General features: G+C 34.0%; 1 protein-coding gene across 3 annotated transcripts in view; it reads right to left on the bottom strand.

Moving 5' to 3' along the window:
* LOC150100638 (uncharacterized) overlaps positions 1 to 25,244 on the bottom strand; it is a 296,632-nt gene that overhangs the window by 18,329 nt on the left and 253,059 nt on the right. For 2 of the 3 annotated variants that reach the window (XM_090401968.1, XM_090401969.1), the window contains exon 14: positions 4,200 to 4,277. In XM_090401968.1, the coding sequence (XP_090258094.1) occupies positions 4,200 to 4,277 (78 nt within the window). Of the gene's footprint in view, positions 1 to 4,199; positions 4,278 to 25,244 lie in introns of those variants that run through there. The other variant, XR_016549179.1, reaches the window with a different exon arrangement.

Genomic DNA, 25,244 nt, shown 5'->3' with positions numbered 1-25,244 from the left:
TACCATACCAGTCTTGATGATTCTGTTGTCTATTTCTATATTTAATTTACCACCTTCACTAAAAATCGTGCCTAAGTAGTGAAATGTTTTACTTGTTCCACAGGTTCTCCATTCACAACACAGTTGACATTTTCAATGATTCTGCCTATTTTCATTGTCTTTGTCTTTTTAATGCTGACCTTCATACCATATCTATTACAACAGTTATTCAATTTAGTCAGAGATTCTTGTAGACTTGTAGCAGATTTATTTAGAAGTATAACGTCGTCCGCATAAAGCAAAGAGCTGACATTAACATCTCCAATTTTGATATCATGTTTAATACCACTTTCCTTCATAATGTGATCTATGTAGATAATAAATAACAGAGGGGATAATGTACATCCTTGTCTCACACCAGATTTAACATTAAACCATCTTCCTGTACTTCCTTCAATTCTAGCTGTTGACTTACAACTCAAATAAAGACTAAGTATTGCTTGATATAATGCCCCATTGACACCATATAACTGTAGCGTATTGAATAGCTTCTCTCTTGTCATATGCTTTTTCCAAATCGACAAAACTTAAATACAGATCTTTGTTATATTCCCATGCTTTCTCGACTATTTGTCGTAAAGTGAAGATCTGATCTGATATATAGGGTTTATGACCATAACGTCTAGAAATCAAAATAATTATTCCTGATACAGTTGTGGTATTCATAATTTTCTGAAATGAATGCTGATCACAGTGTAATGCTAAAAGAAATGATTCAGACAATTTTAAGTAGCAAAATTAGATTAAAAAAATTATATGCCTACAGTATGTAAGCTAAAAATGGATCAAAATTTTGTAATAACTTTTGAGAAAGTTACAAAAGCACCATCCTTGAACAGGGCAGGGCTTTTTGAATTCTTTAAATATGTCAAGATATCATGATAGTTTTAGAAAAGCGTGGAAATACTGACAATTTCCATAATCTCTGAACAATTTCAAACTGCACTGTATGTAAACAATAAAGAGTGTGCTAATGCGGTGCATATTTGGTTGTATGTTTTAATGCATTAATTTTCAGCAACAGTTTCAAGACTTACTGATAAACAGATAATTTTTATTGGCAAAATAATTAAAAATGATAATTCCTCTCCAACTGGATGTAATTTAATGAAATCTAGTATTTAGGACAGGCAGCCCCTAACTTATGTAAATTCGACTTACGTAATTTGGACTTAAGCAAATTATCCTGAAAGAGCTATGAAAAAATTTGGCTTATAAAAACTTTACTTACTGTGCATACATTACTCATATGCAACATTCATCTATAAGGCAGATGGCCTATGCAGTGCATGCAATGCACCTTCCTTACTGCTGAACACAGACATGATGTATTCATACTCTCTCATAATTTTTAATGTTTGTGTATGTGTACTGGTAGAGTACAGTCTTGACTAGAAAAAGGAACAAAAGTGGGGAAAAAAGTGAGCATATGTGTAAAAGAACCAAAATTGATCTGATGATGAAAATTATAGAGAAAATAATAATCTGGTACTTAACTGATATTTATCTTTAAAAAAAATTCTGTATCAGGTACATAATGTTTTCCTGCAACACATTAAGAGGTTCATTTTTGTGTTCATGATAGGTGTTCAAAAAGTCTTAATCATAAGTTACTCTTTCCATATGTGCATGCAATATTCTTGAATGCAATACCTGTAACATAATAAATTTCATGACAAAAATTAATGGATAACACCATTAAAGACATTTTTAAAGATGAAAGTGGAGAAAGCAATTGGAAAACAGATCCTAATGCTTTATGGTTTTAAAAGTTTAAAGAGTAAAAGATTACTTTTAATAACAGGTACTTTTATAGTCTGTTATCGAGAATTTTCATGGAGAGAAGAAAGAAGCTACTCTTCAGTTTCTCTTGCTAATTTCAAATGGAAGGTTAAGCAGCCATATTAAATTTTTTTTCCTGTTTTCTCATATTATTTATACTTTATTAGATTTCATTCTGTGAATGAAACTAACAGAAATAACCTATAAAACATTAATTCATTACTGCATATACGTGCTCTAAACAGAATGTGATTAACCGGTGAGAAGGTTAAATCTGACTTAGATCAAATTAAAGTTACATAAACTAAAAAATGTAACCCTTACATAAGTTGGGAACTGCCAGTATTTACAATTTCCATTAAAATTTGGAGTCAACAGAATTATATCTGCAGTACAATTATTCTGATAATGAATGGTGTTATTATATAATAATACTAGTTGAAACCTTAGTTCCTTTTGGTATTTTTACAAGTTTTCATTATGGGAACTCATAAAAGAATAAAAAAAACACCCAACCTAATTAAAAACAAAATAGCTCTTTTCATTTTCTCTCCAAAAAGATGAATTTTGTCCATTATCAATATTAGTAGTACACATGATACACTACCAACGTAAACTTGACTATTATGGACATTCTGAACAAAATAACACTAAAGGAAGAAAACATCAAAATTATATATATTTATGATCAATATGGAAGTAAGTGGTCTTGCAGACCATGTGCTCACCAACATCCTATGAAGCAATATACAGAAAAACTGCTACATTAAAAATTGTTTCTTCCAAAATGAAAGATAATTATGGGCATAAGCATATGATCTGCTGAACATTTCTAATTATCACCAAATCATCTTTCTATTCATATATTTTGCTTTTATATTAGGGAGGAAAAAAATGCCAGAAGAGTCAGCTATACATCATCTGGTGACAAACCATGTTAGTAACAATAAGGTTCACCTCTGGATATGTCTGTGAATAAGGTAACCATGTCCAGAATGGCTAAGTAAGTCTGTAGGTTTTAGGATCATAGCTTGGCATTTTCTCATTATCACTGGGATTTTTTATGTATGCCTATCCAGTGTGCAGAATTAATAGATTATATAAATGTCTTGATACCTTGTATGCAGGAGCATCTCTGGCATAACAGAGATGGACATTATGACACCACTTCCAGATTGTGAAGTTTAGGTGCTGTATAGATCTTTAGAATGGCATGGTGTTTGAAGTTAACTGATATTTAATTTCTTTGGACCAATTACAGAGGTCTTCAACAAGATTGTTGGTTTTGCTGTGTGTGTGTGTGTGGGTGGGGAGGTCATGTTGGGTCAACATTTAAAATTTAGCAGTGTATATAGATTTAAAAACTAAGAGAGAACATTTCTATTTTTAGACACATCATCTGTGGCCAGAAGGAAGTGAGGGAAGAACAGAGTTTGAATACTTCAAGATATCATTACAAATGGCTATAATATGAAAACAATCATAGTTCCAAAGATGCTACCATTTTAACTCACATGTAAAAAACACGACTTAGAGAATAATTCAGAGACCTCAAACAGCACAATGAAAGGTGGCCTCACTCTTCTAACCAAGTATCCATCATTCTACAACAACCATAATCAGAAGTTTACAAGATATACCTATGATTATGAGATACTTGAATGACATTCATGTGTACAGAAAAAGAGTTCACAAATCTTGTCTAGTCCTCCACATAACCAATGAGAACACCTAATATCTCACAATAATAGTTACATCAGAAAAATCAAAGAAGCATAGTGAAACTGGAACTAAGGTTTATACTCAACTATACAATCCATTCCTATGAAGCAGTTTAACTTTTCAGACATGGGATATCAAAGGCAATACATTAGACAGATCAACAATAATGTTTGAGCTTGACACACCACTCACAAAACATCAAACTGCTATGATTTATAGATTAAAAAAAAAAATTAATCTTGATACAGGCATTGCCCTGTATTTCATCATCATTTTTTTAAGTTTATTTTATGTAAACCTAATCATGAAGAAACAGACCAAAGAGCATGTGAAACCAGCTGATTAAATTAATACTGTCCTGTGGATATACTGAGAAACTTAATATAATGATACATAACCAGAAAGCAGTAATTCCTACCCCCAATTCACTAAAATATTAGAAGAGTATATAATGTTTTCTTGTTGAAGCCTTGTGTTAAGTCAGCAAAAAAGACCTGAGTGTGTTATCGGAGTGGTAAAGATTAAAAGTGAAATAAACAAAAAAACATACTCTTCTAATTTACTATACAACACTGAATCAGCATATTATTTCAATTGTTACTAACTAAAGCTGCAAATTTAAACATTCGCATTACAGCAAAAATATTAATACTCACTTGCTAATCCTCCCAAAGCACCTCGAAATCTCTTAGCTTCAGGTTCACATGTATCTGGTTTTCTAGTAGCTTTTTCAACTGTTTCAGAAATTTTTAATGGTTATTAAAAAAAAAAAAATAGTAGTAATCATACCATTATAAAGCAGCCACATGAGATGGTTCCAAAATGAGCAGGCAATGCAGGAGCATCGAACAAAGCACATGAAAAAAAAAAAAGGAGGGAGGAGTAAAATAAACAAACAATTTTTTTTTTTCTTTCAGAACACATTAAAGAATGCTTGAAACATGAATTATTTCAGATATCTTTTTATGTATTAAAATTAATATACTGGATGTATTAATGTACAGACTTCACTTCAGGGGTTCGTTCTTTTGAGTAATTTTAGGGACAAAAAGGTTTATATCAACATGGTGTGATTCTAAATGGTTGGGAGACAGTGGGGAATGTGTTGACATCTCAGAATAGAGCTGTCAGTAACTACAGTACTGCCTGATTGTGAGTGCATTGTAGTCTAGTTCTTTTGACAGTTCTTGGAGTTGATTTATTATTGCCAAATACAGTAATAAACATTGTTCCACTGCTTATTACTGTGGTTGACTACATGCTTTATTACAAAGTTAACAGTGAAGTTTTCAAATGAGCAGCACACTGATGTCTCTACCTTATTTACAATTCTATAATAGCAACACGAATTGTTGATAAGCTAGTGATTTCCTGACAGTAGATTTCATTCATGTACACTGACATGAATGTATGAAGACAATGATCCAGAAAAACTGTATAACAATATTAATCACCAAGTTCAATATAATGTGCTTTGGGCAGTATAATGCAGCCCAAATAGAAGGCAGATATTTTTGAGCATCTATTATAAGAGCTAATCAATGTTGAATTCTTAAAAAAACTGATTTTCCAACTTAAGTGTAAGTTTTAAGATAATGTTTAAACATTTTGTAACTTTTAACACTAAAACATGCATTTAACAGGCTATTCTAGTCTTTTCTTACAAAAGCCACACTTCCATACTAGTTGAATTCTGACTCATGTTTATACTACCTTCACCTCCCCTAAACTCACAAATTTAGCTGTACGAGGTGTGACAATTTAGTTCCCAGAATGCACCTGTAAAAAAACCTATATTCGGAATTATACATTAGTGGCCACTGTCGCCTTTGAAGTAGTTCCCTTGTGCATTTATATACCAGTTTAGACAGTGTTCCCATTTTTGGAAACGGGCCAGGAACTCTTTTTTTCAGAATACCCTTGAGTTCCTTTATCACATTATGTGGGATATCAGTGATGTCAGAAAATCTTCGTCCTTTTAGAGCAGTCTCTTTTCTTCTTATTATTATCATGTGACACCTCCAGGGAGTCCAAAGATTCTGACATCAACGAACGATTGGACCACTTCCAACTACTAACCACGCTCAAACTTGCTTAACTTTTTGCGTAAGCCATTAGTAGCAGAGGCTCTACCAATCGACCAACCTTTGCTGGCAAAGGTTGGTCAATTAATTTTGGAAACAGTCAGAAATCACAGGGAGCTAAGTCAGGTGAATAAGAAGGATGACCTAATTCAATAATTGATTTTTTTTAACCAGAAACTCTTGTTATGAGCGCACTATGGCTTGGTTCATTGTCGTGATGGATGATTCCCTTCTCAGGCAACAAGGTCTTTTTCTCCAACAAAATCTCGTAATCTTTTCAGCACCTTTAAATAGCACTGTTGGTTGACCGTTTGTCCCTGTTCAATGAATTCGTAGTGGACTATCCCCTTGCGATCAAAGAAACACACTAGCATGGTCTTGAACTGTGAACGTGACATGCGTGCTTTTTTTGGACATGGCGAACTCAGGGATTTTCCACTGCATGCTCTGGAGTTTTATTTCAGGATCATACTGGAAGCACCAGGTTTCGTCACCTGCAATTACTTTCAGAAACATATGCTTATTTGCAGAAAGATCAGTCACAACTTGAAGCTGTCGCTGCTTCTGTTCGTCTGTCGATCCGAGGCACAAACTTCGCAGAAATCTTTTGCATACCCAATTCTGTAGTTAAAATTAACTTCACTGTTTCTTGATTCATTTGCAATTCATCAGCCATTAATTGCACACTTAATCGTCTGTCAGACCATACCAAATCTTGCACTCTGTTCACATTTGTGTCCGTCATTTTTGTTTTTAGCTGCCCACTTCTGGGATCATCATTCACATCTTCTTGTCCACCTGTAAATCTCTTATGCCACTCAAAGACACTTGACCTTTTTCAAAGCATCCACACCATATGCCACTTTTAATAGCTCGAATGTTTCAGTAGCAGTTTTGCCGATTTTCACACAAAATTTGATGTTAAGATGCTACTCCAAATTTTGATCACACATTTTTACACCAAAGTTTACAAGCAGATCTCTATTGTTTTTGAAATAGCGAACTAGCAAATGGCTCTATAGGCTTGAGGTTTTTGTACACATTATTAAAACATGTACAAAGACGATTATTCACGTGACTCCAACCAAATCACCACACAGGCGACACTATGCAGCCGTTCTGGGAATTAAATTGTCACACACTTCGTATATGAAAAAATTTTCATGACTACAGCCAAATGTGGACATAAATTTATTGCCAGCATACTAATAAATTATATTACACAAAAAATGTTATAAATTTCGTACAAATTAAATTGCAATACGTTTTTGGCAAAAGTTACAAATTTCCAAAGGATGCAGTTAAGGAATTAATGTATAGTGCTTACAGAAAACTATGTGAAGAGACATTTCAGTATGGAATATGTCCACCTCGAACTGCAATGCAGTTCTTACAATGTCATACTATGCTTAGCACCAAGTGATTCAGGAGTTCTTGAGGAAAACTGGCCCACTTCTCCTTCAGAGCAAAGAATATTAATTGCCAGCTTGTTTGTTTTCTGGAAGAGAATTTCAAGCAGCAATGCATCTCCCTCTTGCACCCCAAATGTGTTCTATGGGAATGAGATCTGGGGAGCATGCTGGCCACTCAATTCAATTAAAATCTTCAATCTCCAGAAGTATCTTCACTGCTCACGCAGGATGTGGTATGGCATTGTCATCCATAAAAATTAATTCTTTGCCTATAGCACCACGGAACAATCAAAAATAACATAAGAACTTTGTACACAGTCCCTTTTTTTTCTAGCACTTGCAGCTCAGTGCATCCATTAAGCATCATGCCTCCCCACACCATGACCCCAGCAATGACGTACATATCCCTTTCAAAAACGATGGTAAGCAGTACCACTTTCACACCAGATCAAGTGTCGCCTAGAATCAGAGGAAAGACTAAAATGACTAGTAAAGAGTATACTAGCCTGTAAAGAGTATACTAGCCAATTGATGTCTTGTCCAATTTTTATGAAAAAAAAAAAACACCAACGAAAATGTGACTTACAATTGAGCTGTGGTTAAAGGGACACAGATTACAGGCCTTTGGACATATAGGCCTGCTTGTCACAGATGTCTTACCAGAGTTTGTTGAGATATCCACATACCTGTGCTTGAATGAAGCTGACCTGCTGTGTGGCACATCGATTACTTTTCTGTTATAATGAAAAATCTGTCTTCACACTCCATAGTAGAGCGAGGGAGACCGCTTAGCAAATGTCTGGAACGCCTTCCATTGGTTTGATATGCTGCCCAGAGATTGGATACAACACTATGTGAGATTCCAAACTCTCTGCAATTTCAGTACTTCTGTAGCCTTCAAGCTTTCCAATAATTCTTCCCCATGTGAAATCATCTAGATGATGTCTGAGACATTACAAGACATCCAAGTTTGCAACTTTATTCCATTATGAAAAGAGCTTCAAACACAATTCACTTAGTGCAGACTTTTGATTTTTATCCTGTTGAGTGCTACCAGCTACCACATGATCCCTTTGCATGTGATTTGAAAATATGAATGTGTATCCATTTTCTACTCAAAATTGTCAGTTATATAAATTGCCGCAAGTTAATTTGTCTGAATTTGCAGCTGTAATTTTCAGAAATAGTGTTTGTCCTAGGTTTTGGATGCCAGTGTACATGCATACTCTTCTATGGAAATAATCATGCATTCTAAATTATACAACAGTTATATGCTATTAGCCAATTAATCTCAAAACTATCAGTCTGCTAAACCATCACTCAGGAAATAACTGTACAAAATAATATAGAGCAGCAATTTATATCAGCACCATCTAAGTAAACCCTAAGATTACTTCAATACACTATAATCTTTCTTTTGCATTTTATAAATAGGTGGCTAGTTTCTTTTCCTGCCACTGTACTGTGACATAAATTTTTAAAGAATTTTATTTTTGACAGGTTGAGGATGTATAACATATGGGTATGAGTTGACCAGAATTACAAAAAAAACAGGGAAATTTATTTTATTTTTATTTTTTTAAAATGTATTTATATTATATCTGTAGGATGATGTAAATGGCCCATTCTACATGAACTGCAAATAGCAAGGGATCTGGACCTGTTGCCACATCTTTCAAAGAGAATGGTGGAACTAAATGTTATTCTGGATTAACATTTTCAGTAGAAATGACAGCAGTGACTGAGCATCTATATGCGGGAACAGAGTGAATCAATAAACAAAGAGTTTTTTTTTTTGTGTGTGTAATTCCTCTTTTGAACAGAATTTAAGAGTTTTATGAAGATTTTGGTGTATTTCTCAAAACATCATCATCAAATTCCTGACATGGAGGATACAGCTCTAAAAATTCTTAATTTAAAACCAGCTGTCAGGAAACAGCTGAGTTTCAATTAAGAAGGATAAGTTGGTTTAACAATTGAGAGAGAGGAAAAGAGAACAAAACTTGAGAAATGTACTTTCTGTGTTGGTAAATGTTTTGTTAGAGTTCCTAATAAGGCACCTATTCAAAATACATAAGCACTATTGGATTTGTTTTATCCATTTATGTGCAAGTTATCAATGGCCACTAGCTGAATATATTTGAATAACATTCAGTATTTGGAATCTTTATAAAAATCTAGCAGGCAATGTTTAATTTTTCTGTCACGCCATCTCAATTTTTGTTTTAACTAGAACATCTGCAGTGGTACAATAGGACAAAGCATAACAAAATTTTACATGCAATAATTCTACTCTGGCCTGAATAAAATTTAGGATTTAAGGGGTACACAAAAAACAGGTATCAATGTAGATCAATTTATTTGAAATTATTTGAACACTGAATAAAATATATTTAGGATCTCTATTAAAATTTGTCAACTATTTCAATTTTCATTTTAATTAAACCATTTGTAGAGGCAAAAGGCAAGACAAAAATGCATTTAAGTTTCATAAAGAGTTATTAATGTTTGACAAACTGAGTTGTTTAGAAATGGTCACCATCTGAATAGCCTTCTTTGAATACAGGATACATGAAAATTAAATCTATATGCAAAATTAAACATTGCCTGATAGCATGATGTGCACTACACACTTTATATGTGAATGCTAGAGTGCAATGACTTGTCTTAGGTCACTGGCAAAACAATCAAAATGATAACAGTTCTCTGGCAGGATGGAATTTAATGAAATTTTGTATTTAGAATCACTATTAAAATGAGTCGCTTCTAGTCTGGTTTCAACAATAACTGAATTTAACAAGACCATTTTAATGGCAAATTATGCAAAACAAAATTATATTTTCACTTCGCAAATACAACATTAAATGAACCTTTAAACCCCCAAACAAGCTAAGACACCTACTCAGTTCCTCTAAAGATCCTCTTCCACACCTAACACACCCAGGGGTATACAAAATACACTGCACATGTAACATACCATACATAGGGGAAACAGGGCGAACTATCCCGATCAGACAAGACGAACACAAACGACACATTAAATACCTCCACTTTGGTAAAACAGGCCTTTCTGACCATGCACTCCAAACATACCATAGAATTGACTGGAAAAATACCAAGTCCCTACACCGCACCAAAACCTGGTTTGAGAGAAAATTTAAAGAGTCTTGTGAAATGCTCAAACACAACCCAAATCTCAACAAAAATGATGGCCTCACCATTTCAAGAATGTGGAGGACCCATCTACAACCTGTATAACATCCTAAACTAGCATTAGAAAAATTCCCACTACAAGAAGACAACCTGGTGACCTGGTGAAGTGTTTAGAACATTCGATAGCAACTGAAAGAAATCATTTTGTAACTATCCAGAATATTAATACATGAGGAATATTAATACATGACCTCGATATAGAGGTCGAAACGTCAAGTTTTATTTTATTTGTAATTAATAAAATAATCTGTTCAACACGTGTGTTTTTGAGTCCCTAAATCTACAAATACGAGTGCTGATCACCGTGTAACCCTAAAAGAAAGAATCATCATAATCCATGGAGATGTGACCCACAAGCAGTGCAGCCTCTACGGTAAGCTGAAGATGCGTGGTTCTTTATTAACGAATCGACTAGCCTTTTTGAAACGATGTAGAGACAGCAACATAATTCCAAACTGCATTAAACTAAAGAAGAAGTTTAAATCAGCCAAAGCGCTCCGTATTTATGCCCGGTTGGAAAAAGTCTTGTTACGAGAACAAATCCACGAGGCACGTAAAAATCTAGCATCCACCCAAACCAAAGTTCTACAACTTAAATTTGAATTATCTGACTACATTATTCTAGAAATTTGGGAGATTCTAGATAGGATCACTGACGACTCGGCTAAGCACTCACTACTGAAAAATAAAGAAAAACTAATAATGAAATTTCAAGCCCTACAACAACAGAAAAGCACAAGATCATCAAGACGCCATTACGAAAGGAACAGCCAACCACAAACCAACTTCATAAGGAGCAACCCACCACAAACCAACTTCATAAGAAGCAATCAATCGCCCACAAACAATGTTAGGAGCCACCAACCACCATCGGATCAATGCTCAGTTATCAACCTATCAAACCACATTCTCACCGAAGGTGAACTCTCGCTGCTAAAGAAAGGTTTGAACTACGCCATTGCTCCGAGGTCAGTAAACAAGCTTGATATCGTGTATCATATCGAGAGAGGTTTACGATCCCTCCCCACCATTCTGGCTGATAAAATACGAATGGAAATATCGTGTATACTAAATTCTAACAAAAAACTAAACACCAACATAAACAAAACCAAAAATGTAGCCCTTAAATCCTTAAAAAATAACCAGGATATTATAATAACGAAAGCCGATAAAGGCAATTCCACCGTCCTGTTAGACCGTACGACATACATTGAAAAAATGAACCAGTTAATATCGGACCATAACACCTACCAAAAGGTTAACTACAACCCCACAAAACGTAACAAAAAGAAAACAACTGAATTAATCAAATCCGTCCACACATGACCCGTCCACACATAAACTAGCATTAGAAAAATTCCCACTACAAGAAGACAACCTGGTGAAGTGTTTAGAACATTCAATAGCAACTGAAAGAAATCATTTTGTAACTATCCAGAATATTAATACATGAGGACTCTAACAGTTTATTGTAGTTGCATTTATCTATTTATAATATATATATATAAATTTTTTTATTTTTATTTTTTTATATATATATATATATTTTTTTTTTAAATTTTTTTTTTATAATTTTATTTCTTTATTTATTTATTTTTGTTTTTCTTTTCTATCACTAGAGGTCAGGCTAGAAAAAAGATTTATTAACTACGTAGATTTAGTTTACTGGTATAGAAAGCATGAGCATGTAGCTTGGTTCTGTATACAGTTGTATTCTTCCGATGATGACCTCGATATAGAAGTCGAAACGTCAAGTTTTGTTTTATTTTATTTGTAATTAATAAAATAATCTGTTCAACAAGTGTGTTTATGAGTCCCTAAATCTACAAATATGAAAATTATATTTTGATTATATGCAGGATTATGTGTTGGATGTCATTCATTTTGTTTTCACAGCATTATTACAACATAAACTATAAATGACTCACTGGGTTTCAAAGCAGCATCTTCAGAGCACAACTATTAGTTACAATACAAACACAACAATGTAAATCAAATAATTCAAATTGTAATGGACAAAAGACCTAAAGTTTGGCAAGCTCTAATGTAGTAAAAAAGAAGTTTTTACAGTTGTTAGGTGAAGGTAAGGGAATATATATATTAATGGTGTAACAGTGGAGTCCCTTCTCCCCTCCTTTGAATAATTTTTACATGGAGCATTTTGGAGGAAAATATCACCACACAGCTACTCTCAAACCTTTAATCTGTCTATGCTAACAAAGATAATGTATTTGCCAATTGGCCCATGGTAAAGCCATTCTGGAATCCTTCATAACTCACATGAACAGCCAACATCCTAAAATACACTTCACATTAGGGAAAAAAAAAAAAAAAATCAAATAACTGTCTACCTTGTCTTGTCTTGATTTAGTCACTTGTGTATGTCAAGATATGATGACATCATCCAGCACAACAGCATTTGATCCTCAAAAGGCTAACTCAGAGCCAGATTGTTCTAGCAATGTAGCCCTTGTGACAGAATTCAATTACCTTCAACCAAACCTTTCTCTCCAATGGCTACAGATTCTGCAAAATAAATAAAACACTACATGCCTCCTTTTACCATCCCCTTCCCAAACACACAAAAGCAAAGCACAACTATTCCATATATCTGGGATACATACATCTGAAAAGGCTAAAGTATTAAAGAAATATAACTTTCCTATCTACTTCAAATTAGAAATCTTGATCTGTTCACTAAGGACAAATTGCATCTTCCATAACAGCGTTTCTCAACAGATGGTATGAGTAGTACCACTGGTAGTACTTGGAAAAAATTTGGTGGTATGTGAATAATGGATGGTTGAATTTTTTAAATTCAACCCCCAATACCCCCCCTTCCCCCCCAAGAGAAAAAAAATCTACTACCATGATTGGAAGCGAAAGTTTTTTTTTGCAATTCAAAATGTGAATTACACAACTGTTTCTTTGGTGAATTATGGGCTGGTTGGTTAGATTAGTATATTTGGGTAATCTTTTTGGAAGACTTAATGCTCTGAATTTAAATTTACGACGAAATATGATTCTTTACACTATTAGTAGTGACAAAGAAATGCAACAATAAAAAAAAAAAACTTCAGTTAATCATCAATGACTTGGAATAAAAAGGTCTTAGTTTCCTACCAACTTTAGACAATTTACTTGGAAAAAATAATTTAACATTAATACACGAATTAATATGAATTAGTATCAAATATAAAAGGTCACTGTTTACATCTTCAGATTATGTACCAGAATATTTTTCTTCTGAAGATTTTTCAAAGAGCAACTCTTAGAAATTTCCTGTGACAGAAATTTAATGGACGATTTCAAAAACTAAACACTTGAATCATCTTTTGGATTATTAAAGCATTTTTAACGATATTAAAATTTTAATATCATTTTGTTCACCATATTTATATGAAACAGGATTTTCTGTTATGTTGTATTTAAAAAACAAATGTAGAATAAGACTCACTTTAGAGCCATTTTTATGTTTGAAATTAAGTAAAATAAAACCATATATAAAAAACTAACTACTGTTCAAACAAGCTCAAGTGTCAAATTTAAGTCAATTATTTTTGTTAAATATTTCAAGTTCTCCTGATTTATTGTATAAATTGTTACTGATTACAACTAAATCATTTTATAGCGAAGATGCTAATAAACTATCTTTGAAGTTGCTGCTTCACTTTTTTTAAAAGCAAATTACTGGCATGTAATTTATTGAGTGCTGAAACTAACCTCATTAAGAAAAAATAGTGATATATCTATTTCAAAAGCCGATAAAGGAAAAGTGGTAGTGGTAATGGATAAGGCTGACTATGAGAGAAAAGTGGACTGCCTTTTGCAAGATACCCCACCTATCAAGAAATCAATCATAACCCTACAAAATCGCAAATTAAACAATTAAATAAGTTTGCTTGATGAAGTTGTCAGTTGGAATCAAAATACCATGGAAAGTTACACACTCATTTTGGAAGAACTTTTATATGGCCTCCCAAAAATTCACAAAGAACGTTATCCAGTAAGACCTATTGTGAATTGTATTGACTCTCCCACTTATAGAATTTCTAAATTTCTGTCACGTTCATTAACTGCCCATACTGGACAATCCAGATCGTTCATCAAAAATTCTACACATTTTTTTCAACACATCAAGGATGTTCAAATACAAGAGTTGGACTTGTTAGTCAGCTTTGATATTGTTCCCCTCTTTACCAATATTCCATTATCTGACACTGTTAATTTACTATATGATGATTACCCTCCCAATATTGCAAAGATTTTTGAATTTGTTATACATTCAGGATATTTCAGCTGGAAAAACAAGATCTATAAACAAGTTGAAGGTACTGCCATGGGTAGCTCTCTGTCTCCACCTTTGGCAAACTATTTTTTGAACCACCTGGAAGACACCTTGTTCTCATCCATTCATCCCCAACCCTCTCTTTGGTTTTGTTATGTTGATGATGTCTTTGCTATTTGGCTGCATTTTGAAGAGGAACTTACTACATTCCTACAACAGATCAATAGCCTTCACCCACGCATTCAGTTCACCATGGAAAAAGGCTGGTAGCTTACCATTCTTGGACATCCTTCTTATACACACACAGCCTCTGGTAATTTATCAATCGGTGTTTATCAAAAACCTATCTTTACTGGTAGATACATTCATCAAAGTCTGCTCATCACACCTCTCAAAAAATTGGTGTTATGGTGTTATCGAGTCTTTAATTAATAGAGCACATAAAGTGTGCTCTCTCCCCCTCAAGCTTACAACAAGAACTTCTCATTATCAAAACGTTAATGGAATTTAATGGTTACAACCCTAATCAAATCCAACAGATAACTGACTCCTATGTTCCAACACCTTAGGATTCTCCAACAGACAGCAGGATTCCAATCCCTTATATTTCTGGCATCTCAGAACCAATTGGCAGAATTTTGAAGTATCATTCATTCCCACATATTTTCCTATCAACAAAATTTCTCACTTGTTGCCATCTACAAAAGACAAACTGGCATCTCTATCATTAGCTGGTGTTTACCAGATGCTATGTGAATGTAATTTAACATACTTGGGACAAACAGAATGTTCTGTGGAAAAAAATAATGAATGAACATCAGTATTATATCGAATACATGAAACCTCAAAAGTCTGGTCAGGCACAACATAGTATTGACCCTAAACACAATATCCAGTGGGATAAAGCTTGTTTTCTCCATAGATGCAAGTTTAAAATACGAATGCTTTTCAAAGAAAGTTGCAAAGCTCTTTTACATCGGCCAAATCTGAATTGAAATGATTGTCTCTCTCTTTCCCAAAACGTTGGGAGATTCTTATCTTATGTAACCATCAAAGAAATGGTTTTTAAGAATTATTTAATAATATTTTATTAATATTAATTTCTACCATGAGGCAACAGTTTTTAATTGGTAATCCACTGACTGTTATATACTTTGCATTTTTACCTTTGAATTGCTTGTTGTCTAAACTGATGATGTACTATTAATTTCAGTATGAAATATTTGTACTTTTATTTCATTAAAGTTAATTACTGTGGTTATCGTGTAATTTATTATTTACAGTATTTTATAGTTCTTTTTGTATTGCACATATTTTAATGAGTAGTACCAAAAAATAAGGGGATAAACATCCTTTATTGTTTTATAGCCAGTAAGCGAAACTAAAGATCGATAACTACGATCTATAAGTTTCATGCCGAAAAACTATCGGCGAAGGCAATTCGAAGTAAAGGTGGAGCAAGGCTCCCTCACTATTCTTGATATTTTCTCATAATGTAAAACACAGCTCCTAGGAGATGTAATACTGTGATTACATTATGAGGAGGTCACTACCCAGACCGGTTTCAACCTTTTTTGAGGTCAGACCTCAAAAAAGGTTGAAAATGCTTGGCTTGTGGAGCTAGCATCAAAACTGTGTATTCTCATAGATGGTATATGCTCTGCACAAGCCAACTATGAGTATACTCGTATGACGCTTACCGCCAGGAACGAGATTACCGTACTGACCTTGAAGAAGTGAAATTGCTCAGCGTAGGGAAACAGACTATGCCGAAGTGGCGTGGCAGCAAACATGTTAATAAAAACAAACAATAAACAATGTTTATTGTTTTTTTGTGTTGTGGCTGTGAAAAAGAGAAGGAAAACATGCATCACCAGTGTAGTATCCTGTTCATTATTGCAATAATGAAAGATGTCACTATGCAAGAATATGACTATGCAATGCACTATTTTCTTCTTATAATAAAAAAAAAAAAACAGCTAGTTATTGAAAGATATGAACATTAGGTGGAACATATATGGAAAATTAAGTTTTTGAAAACTTCATCTTTGAAGGAAACACATCTCAAAGATGGAGATCTTTCTTCAAAACAAACTACCAATGAAGAAATTCTTTCCTGGATGTTATTTTTGCTACTCTTTCCATGTTGATTTTCTCTTAACCATATGCTTCTGCAGCTTATTCAATAAAGACTGCCTTTGATTACAATGCCAAAGTTCAAATTCCATGTAATGGTATGTGTTAGTGTGTGTGTGTGTGAAGGACATATATAAAGAGTACAGTAGTCCTCCCCGTTTCGCGGTCTGAAAATATTAAATGGAAAATTTCAGAAACAGACAATGTATAAGTTTGAAATTGCATGCCATTCTGAGTAGCATGATGAAATCTTGTGCCATTCTGTGTGGAACATAAATCATTCCTTTGTTCAGCATATCCATGCTGCATTGTGTACGCTACCTGCTCATTAGTCACTTAGTAGCCATCTTGGTTATCAGATTGATTGTCATGGTATTGCAGGGCTTGTGTTCAAGTAATACTTATTTTACTTAACCCCAAAATGCTTCCTCTTCAAGTGAAAAGGTAAAAGTTGAGAACTTTTACCTTTTCTCAAAAAACATATGCTGAGGTTGCTAAGATTCCATTAAAAAACATTACAGTGTACTGTTATAATTGTCCTATTTTATTATTAGTGATTGTTGTTAATCTCTTACTATCCCTAATTTATATATTAAACTTCATCATAGGTATGTAAGTATAAGAGAAAACACTATATATAGGGTTTGGTACTACATGGATACCTGAACCCGAATGACGGTTTCAGGTATCCATGGGGGGGGGGGGGGAGAGCGGTAGGAACATATGCCTGTGGATAAAGGGAGGGGGGACTGCTGTATTAGTGAGAGTGAATTAGCTGCAGCATTAATATATGAAGAAGGCAGGATTTTTCTTAGAGAAAAATCATGGTCCCTCCCCCCCTTACACATGCACACATTTAAATTTGAGAGTGCATGACATCATACATTTGTTGCTGCAAATAATTTTTTCTTTAAAAAATGAATAAAGGTTTTCATTAAGTTTGAGTATTAATTTAAGCATTTAACAAAATTTAACCATAGTCTCATGTGGATTTATATATATATTTTTATATTTTAATAGTCAAATTAGTTAGTATATGGGGAGGGGATGAAAAGTTCTGATAAAAAAATGATATTAAAGCAACTGATATAACCACAAGAAAGAACATATCTTAAAACCCTTTAATACCATGCTTCATCAAACTGTAATACTTTTGTTCTTTTCCTTTTAGGATATATAGGAAGACATGTCACAAGTTTTGAAGAAATTCGAAATTATCACAACTTCTCAGCATACCCTTGTAGAGACCTAACAATGGATTCAAGCAGCCCTCTATGAAATTTTGATGAGCTGTTTTGTATGCAGTACATGCAAGATATAATCATTAGCAAATGTGAGTACAGTGATACCTTGGATTGCGAGTAACTTGATCTGCGAGTGTTTCACAAGATGAGCAAAAATTTTTAATAAATTTTAACTTGATAAACGAGCGATGTCTTGCAATACGAGTACTGTATTATCAATATGCTTTGTCTGCCGAGCATCACGTGATCACAAGCCGCTCGGGATTGTGGGTAATCGTCTCACATGCGCAGTCTCAGTCGGCATACCTCATTCCTATAGTCAACATTCATGCAAGTGTTGTGACCACATGTGTGTGTGCATAAAGCATTTTTTTTATTTTGTGTCCAAATGTAGTGACTGTTCTTTATTAACTGTACTATGACAATGGCCCCAATGAAGAAAAGGGTTGAAAAGGAAGGTGGTAAGAAGAAGGAGATGATTACAGTGGAAGTTAAGAAGGAAATCATAGGAAGCACGAACAAGGTATGCAAGTGGCTGCCGCAAGTGTCATTGGATAGGTTCCTTGTTAAAGTCGCACAAAAAGAAAAAGAGTCAACAGATAGCAGTGATTCCGTTAGTGACAATGAAAGTCGTCCTACCCAATACAATTACTGTAATATGTAACTGTAATGTAATTAATAAATTCGATTACTTTATGTATTTTTTATTAATCATTTTTATATGAATATTTTTGAGTTTTGGAATGAATCATCTGAGTTTCTATTATTTCTTATGGGGAAATTCGCTATGATATACGAGTGCTTTGGATTACGAGCACGTTTCTGGAATGAATTATGTTCTTAAACCAAGGTACCACTGTAGTTTATGGAAGAAAGGAGAGGATAGTAAGAAAATCTTCAAGATGTGTGGTAATTAGGCAGACAGAAGAGTCTTGAATGCATGCATGAATGGAAGCAGTAGAGTGCATGGCACCAGTAGAGGTATAAAGAAACAAGGGAGTGTCTAAGTTAATATGGAAGTTAGAGGAAAAAAATGAAGAATGCAGTATGATGACAGAAATATCAAACTTAGATGAGTACTTGATAACACAAAATGGGAGTTGGAGAGACCAAAAAACCACTTTTGTAATTATCAGAAAAGTAAAGAAGGGAGAAGAAATGAGGGGGGGGGGGGAAGGAATGTGTGAAATACTAGGAAAAGGTAAAAAAAGGATATGATGATTTTATGATTGGAGTGAATAATGAAAGTGAGTTTTCTAGGAACAAATATTTCTGATGTTACTGAGGCTACAAGGTAAGCATGTGGAACAAGTGGAAAATGCTATCATATTAGTTAGAACAAACAAAAGGTGAGTATAATAAATTTAGTTTAATCCTTTACCCAAGTGTAGGCAAACAAAGTTTGCACCTGAAGTAGTTCAGGACTGAGGCAACTCGTAGGAAGGTGGACCAAGCTCTCATCACTCCTTGTCTCAGTATCTCCAATAATGCAAAGCACATCTCTTTGCAGACATGTATAATGCGAAATAATGAATAATATATGCACGTAAACGCAAGAAAGATATTTAATTAACCAAATATTTCGGTCTGGAAATAGCAGACCATCTTCAGTGGCACTACAAGAACAGTTCTAAAAAAATATACAAGGTGGAATACTAACAATAGATCATTTAAAAATAGAACAAGTCGTGTGATGTTATATCACTAAGTGTTAAAGGGAATATTTTTAAGCAGAGACATGATTGAAATAAAGATATTAATTAATAATATTAAATAACAAAATTAATATGAATTAATGAGTTATCCTGATTAGACTTTCCCAAATTTTTGATATAGATATACAGTCTTCCGAATCAGGTTAGGATGATGGAGTAAGGCCTCTACACTTTCTTTGAATAAACGTTCAAATTTATAACGGGATCTATGTAAGAGGCGAGTTTCTGACCAAAGGATGTCGTGGTTAGTTTCAAGCTGAGCCAATCCAGATTTTTCAGGTTTGTTGTGATGTATGGAGGATTGATGTTCTTGGATTCTTTTTTCAAGAGAACGTCCAGTTTGTCCAAAATAGGAGAGATCACAGTTGCAGGGAATTCGATAAACTCCAGGAAGAGATATAGTTGAGCGTTTGTCTTTAGGAGAAAGCAAATGGGAAGATAATTTGTTAATAGGTGAATACGTAGCTGTTAACTCATATTTCTTCAGAATTCTTGTGATAGGTTCTGAAATCCCGGAGATGGAAGGAATTGGAACTCGACATATTGAATCTCCATTGTTTTGTGGTGGATTACAAGAATCGAGAAGATGTTAAGTACTCTTTTCAGAAAAGCCATTGAGTTTCATGTGTTGTTGGATAGTAGAAAGTTCCTTCTGTAGAAAATTAAAAGTAGAACAATTAGTTTTGGCTCTTCTGATAAGACATTTTATGATTCCTGTTTTTTGACAAGGATGATGGGCTGATTCTTTAAGAATATAACAACCTGTGAACGTTGGTTTCCTGTAAACTGTAGGTGTAAGAGTATTTGAAGGTGACTGGATGAGGAGAACATCTAAAAAAGATAACTGGTTGTTTTCTTCCATTTCCACAGTAAACTTTATATGATGATGTAAGTAATTGATACTGTTTAAAAAAGAAGGTAAGGCATCTTTAACAGTAAAGATGTCATCTATATATCTTGCCAAAAAGGATGGTTGAGGGAAAGTAGATGAGGACTTTTTCTAGATGTTCTAAATAAAAGTTGGCTAAAGCAGGAGAGAGAGGACTTCCCATGGCCGTTCCTTCTACTTGGCTGTAAAATTTGTTTTGACATAAGAAATATCTAGAGTGTATTATACTAAAATCAAATAGTTTTATAATGTCTTCTGGAAAGATGTCAGCAAGTAATTTTAAAGTCTCCTTGAGAGGTACATTTGTATATAAAGATTCTATATCAAAGCTCACCATAAGATCTGTAGGTTGCAATGAAATATTTTTTAATTTTTCTAAGAAATCTGAGGAGTTTTTAAGAAAGGAATTAGAGTTGCCTATGTGAAATTTCAATAATTTAGCTAGATATTGGGCTATACGGTAAGTAAGAGAATCAATACAATCTACTATTGGACGAAGAGGAAAGTCAATCTTATGTATTTTAGGAAGACCATAAAATCTAGGAGGTCTTGCAAAATGAGTTTTAAGTCTTTCAATTGTGTCTCTATCTAAACTGATGACTTCATCTAAGAGAGAATTTAATTTCTTTAGTTGTCTGTTGGTTTGATTATAATCAAGTTCTTCATATGTGGAGCGATCTCTAAGTAAAAGAGAAAGTTTTCTTCTGTAATTTGCTGAGTCCATAACTACTGTTGCTTTCCCCTTGTCAGCTTTGGTGATAACGAGGTGATTGTTTTTTCTCAAGGACTGTAAAGATTTCATTTCAGAAAGAGATATGTTGGAAGGAGGAAGTTTGGCCTTAAGTAGAGAAGAAGCGACTTCTAGGCGAAGAGCATTAGCTTTATCACTAGTTAGATGACTCAGATTCCATTCAATGTTAACTAGGAAATCTAGATATGGTATCTTATTAGGAACAACAGAAAAATCATGTCCTTTAAAGGATGAGGGTTTCGCTATCAGTTAGAGGACGTCCGGATATATTGACAATCCAATTATCTGGAGTTTTGAAGGGATTGAATTGTTTAGACGAAAGAGCTTCATATTTTCAGTTTAGATGTTGACTTAGTTTATTATATACTCATTGAGTAGAACGTTTAGCCACATTTAGAACTATGTGTGAAAGATGTAGATCCAAGTTTGTGGAAATATAGGTGCCAAGATCAGAAATATGATGACTGTGAATAGCAAGATCATGTTTAGCAGCTTTAAGTTGGTTACAGATTAACAATAAACTGGTGTTCCGGTAAATATTATGAGCTCTCCGACTCTTCATTTTTGCTTTGAATTGTTTAGACGAAAGAGCTTCATATTTTCGGAGAGCTCATAATATTTACCGGAACACCAGTTTATCGTTAATCCATAACCAACTTAAAGCTGCTAAATTTGATAAACTTCTTCCTAGAGTTTATCAAATTCCCTGCAACTGTGATCTCTCCTATTTTGGACAAACTGGACGTTCTCTTGAAAAAAGAATCCAAGAACATCAATCCTCCATTCATCACAACAAACCTGAAAAATCTGGATTGGCTCAGCATGGGATTGAAACTAACCACAACATCCTTTGGTCAAAAACTCACCTCTTACATAGATCCCGTTATAAATCTGAACGTTTATTCAAAGAAAGCGTAGAGGCCTTACTCCAGCGTCCTAACCTGAATCGGAATGACTGTATATCTATATCAAAAATCTGGGAAAGTCTAATCAGGATAACTCATTCATTCATATTATTTAATTAATGTCAATCATGTCTCTGCTTAAAAATATTCCCTTTAATACTTAGTGATATAACATCACGCGGCTTGTTCTATTTTTAAATGATCTATTGTTAGTATTCCACCTTGTATTTTTTTTTAGAACTGTTCTTGTAGTGCCACTGAAGATGGTCTGCTATTTCCAGACCAAAATATTTGGTTAATTAAATATCTTTCTTGTGTTTACGTGCATATATTATTCAGTCTTTATGTATAATGCTATGCATTAAGGGAAAGGGCACTACCTAGACCAATTTCGACCTTTATCGAGGTCTCATCAGTGGGAGGCACACCCAGAAGTGGTGATACTAAGACAGAAGCAATGGAGAGGTCATATGTACTTATACTTGTTGCCAAAAGGTGTACCACCTTATTATTATTTACTCTGGATTTAGAGAAAGATGTTGGAAGTTTATTTTCCACTTGGTTAGAATATAATAAATTTAGTTTAATCCTTTACCCAAGTTTAATCCTTTACCAAAGGATTAAACTAAATTTATTATATTCTAACCAAGTGGAAAATAAACTTCCAACATCTTTCTCTAAATCCAGAGTAAATTAATAATAAGGTGGTGTAATAATTTTTATTCTTTTGTTATTTTAATAATTTTTTTTCCCAATTAATTCTTATATGGCTTAGTCTGAAAAATCTGTTAATTTTGTTATGTACTTATGTTATGTTTTGACCCTTGTCTAATCTTAATCCTTGGTAGGACTTCAAACTTATGGCCGCTACTAATATATTGTTTGAGTGTGCAAAACTCTGATAACAAAGACAGTACCTTGGGCTAGAGCCAAATTCTTTGTTAGATTATTAGTGCTCAATCTGATTAAAAATTTTGAAAATATATTTGTTTAAACTGCACCACCAAAATTTACAGGATAAGAGAATTTTCTGTATCCAAGATTAAAACCTGCAGTATAGCACACAAATCCTTAATTCTCTATCTTATTTCTATACTATAATCATATATGTTTCTCACTTTACAGTCGTGACTATATCCAAATACATACACACAGGTTTTGTTTATGAGCAGTGCATTAAAGTTAGTAATCAGGCAAGTTATTTGTTTTGATAAGAAATAAATTTATTCATTACTAAGAAAAAGAGATATACAATTGTCATTCAATAAATTCAACTGAGTCTAGCATATAGGTTCTATTAAGCAATTCGATATAATATATACATTCCTGTCCATTAACCAATCTTGAACTTTTCAGGGATCACGTGCCTCGAAACTTACTCCTTAAAACTTGGCTTATTTTAGACTATCATCACATAAAACACAGGTACAGGAATTATCTATGAACATCAGATTCTAGAATTACATTTTATAATTTAGCTATGTTCTCTAGTACAGAGTAATATATCTCATCTAGTGGTACAGTTCCTGAAGTCCTGCATTACTACATAAAGTACAATTCCAGTTAATTATCATTCACTGTCACAAAAATTTTACTAATTTTCTTCTTACTAGACATATGGAAAGTTCTTACTTGGTAATGAAGTCAGGATCTCTCTGGCTTTTACTTTCGAACAACTTTTGAATTCCTGTGGCTCATAATTTCACATCAGTCTCTTCCTAGACGAGTTTCCTTTGCTGTTACGTTCCTCTGGCCTTTGCTTCTTGTATGTAAGTCTGGGAACATGATCACAATTCATTGCCTATGATCCTTGCGAAGCTCAGCTGCCGTTGTCTGACCTCGTATTTCTGCATATTCTCCTCGGGTTATGTTGAATTCATTACCGTCCGGAGTCCTAAACCTCACATCGGAATTCTACTTGACCACATAACTGCACTCGGACACTCCACTCCCGACCGTACTGGAACTTCGACTCTCAGGAATCCACCGGGAAAAAAGCCCTCACTCGGCGTCGTAAACTTCTATATATTCGGCTCTGATGACCTTCCAGCTCTTACGTCACTGTTCACTTGGCACCTCGATATTCTGCACCCAATACCGTTGCTTGTCGTTGCATTTTCACAGGAAACCCCTACGCACCATTGACCTTTGCGTTCGTGTTAGCCTCAGGTCACGAATTAATCCTCTTATTTTGTCTGGAATGTTAGCATGACCTTGGTATACTTATGCACAATTCACCACATACACAATTTCTATTTTTCTCATACAAAACACTCCATAGTTACAATATTCAAAATTTAAAGGAAAAGACATTAACATTATTTTATTTACACTCAATTTTTCTTATTAACAGACAAGTATTTTAGCAGGATTTTTTGTTAGTTATTAAATCTGAAAAATAGGTATTATATTACTAAAATTCCTTCTATTCAAGATTTAACAGTGGTACACCTTTTGGCAACTCGTATAAGTAAATATGACCTCTTCATTGCTTCTGCCTTAGTATCACCACTTCATGGTCTGCCTCCCACTGACGAGACTTCAATAAGGTCGAAACCAGTCTGGGTAGTGGCCCTTCCCTTAAAGCATAGCATTATACATGTCTGCAAGGAGATGTACTTTGCATTATGGGAGATACTGAGACAAGGAGTGATGAGAACTTGGTCCACCTTTGCTATGAGTTGCCCCAGTCCTGAAATACTTCAGGTGCAAACTTTGTTTGCCTACACTTGGGTAAAGGATTAAACTCAATTTATTATATTCTAACCAAGTGGAAAATAAACTTCCAAAATGTGAATATGATATGAGAGAAGATGTGAAAGGACTGTTGAATGAGGTAAAAAAAAAAAAGAATCAAGATTTTAACCCTGTTGCTAAGGTATGACATGAGTAAGCTAAGATGGAGAGTAGTTGCTAATGAATCAATGTGCCCATACTGTGGAGGAAAAATCATGTAAAGTATGTTGATGTTGAATTGTCTTTGATAGTAGAAAGAATTTGTACTTGCATATTTTTGAACAAATTGATATGCACATACAGGCACTGCATAAGGTAAGTATGACTG

Source organism: Typopeltis vanoorti, chromosome 12 (genome assembly GCF_054136105.1).
Source record: "Typopeltis vanoorti isolate ZY-2024b chromosome 12, IOZ_Tvanoo_1.0, whole genome shotgun sequence".
NCBI classification, from domain to species: Eukaryota; Metazoa; Arthropoda; class Arachnida; order Uropygi; family Thelyphonidae; genus Typopeltis; species Typopeltis vanoorti.
The sequence above is the reverse complement of the archived record's forward strand: the minus strand, read 5'-3'. Positions and strand labels throughout refer to the sequence as shown.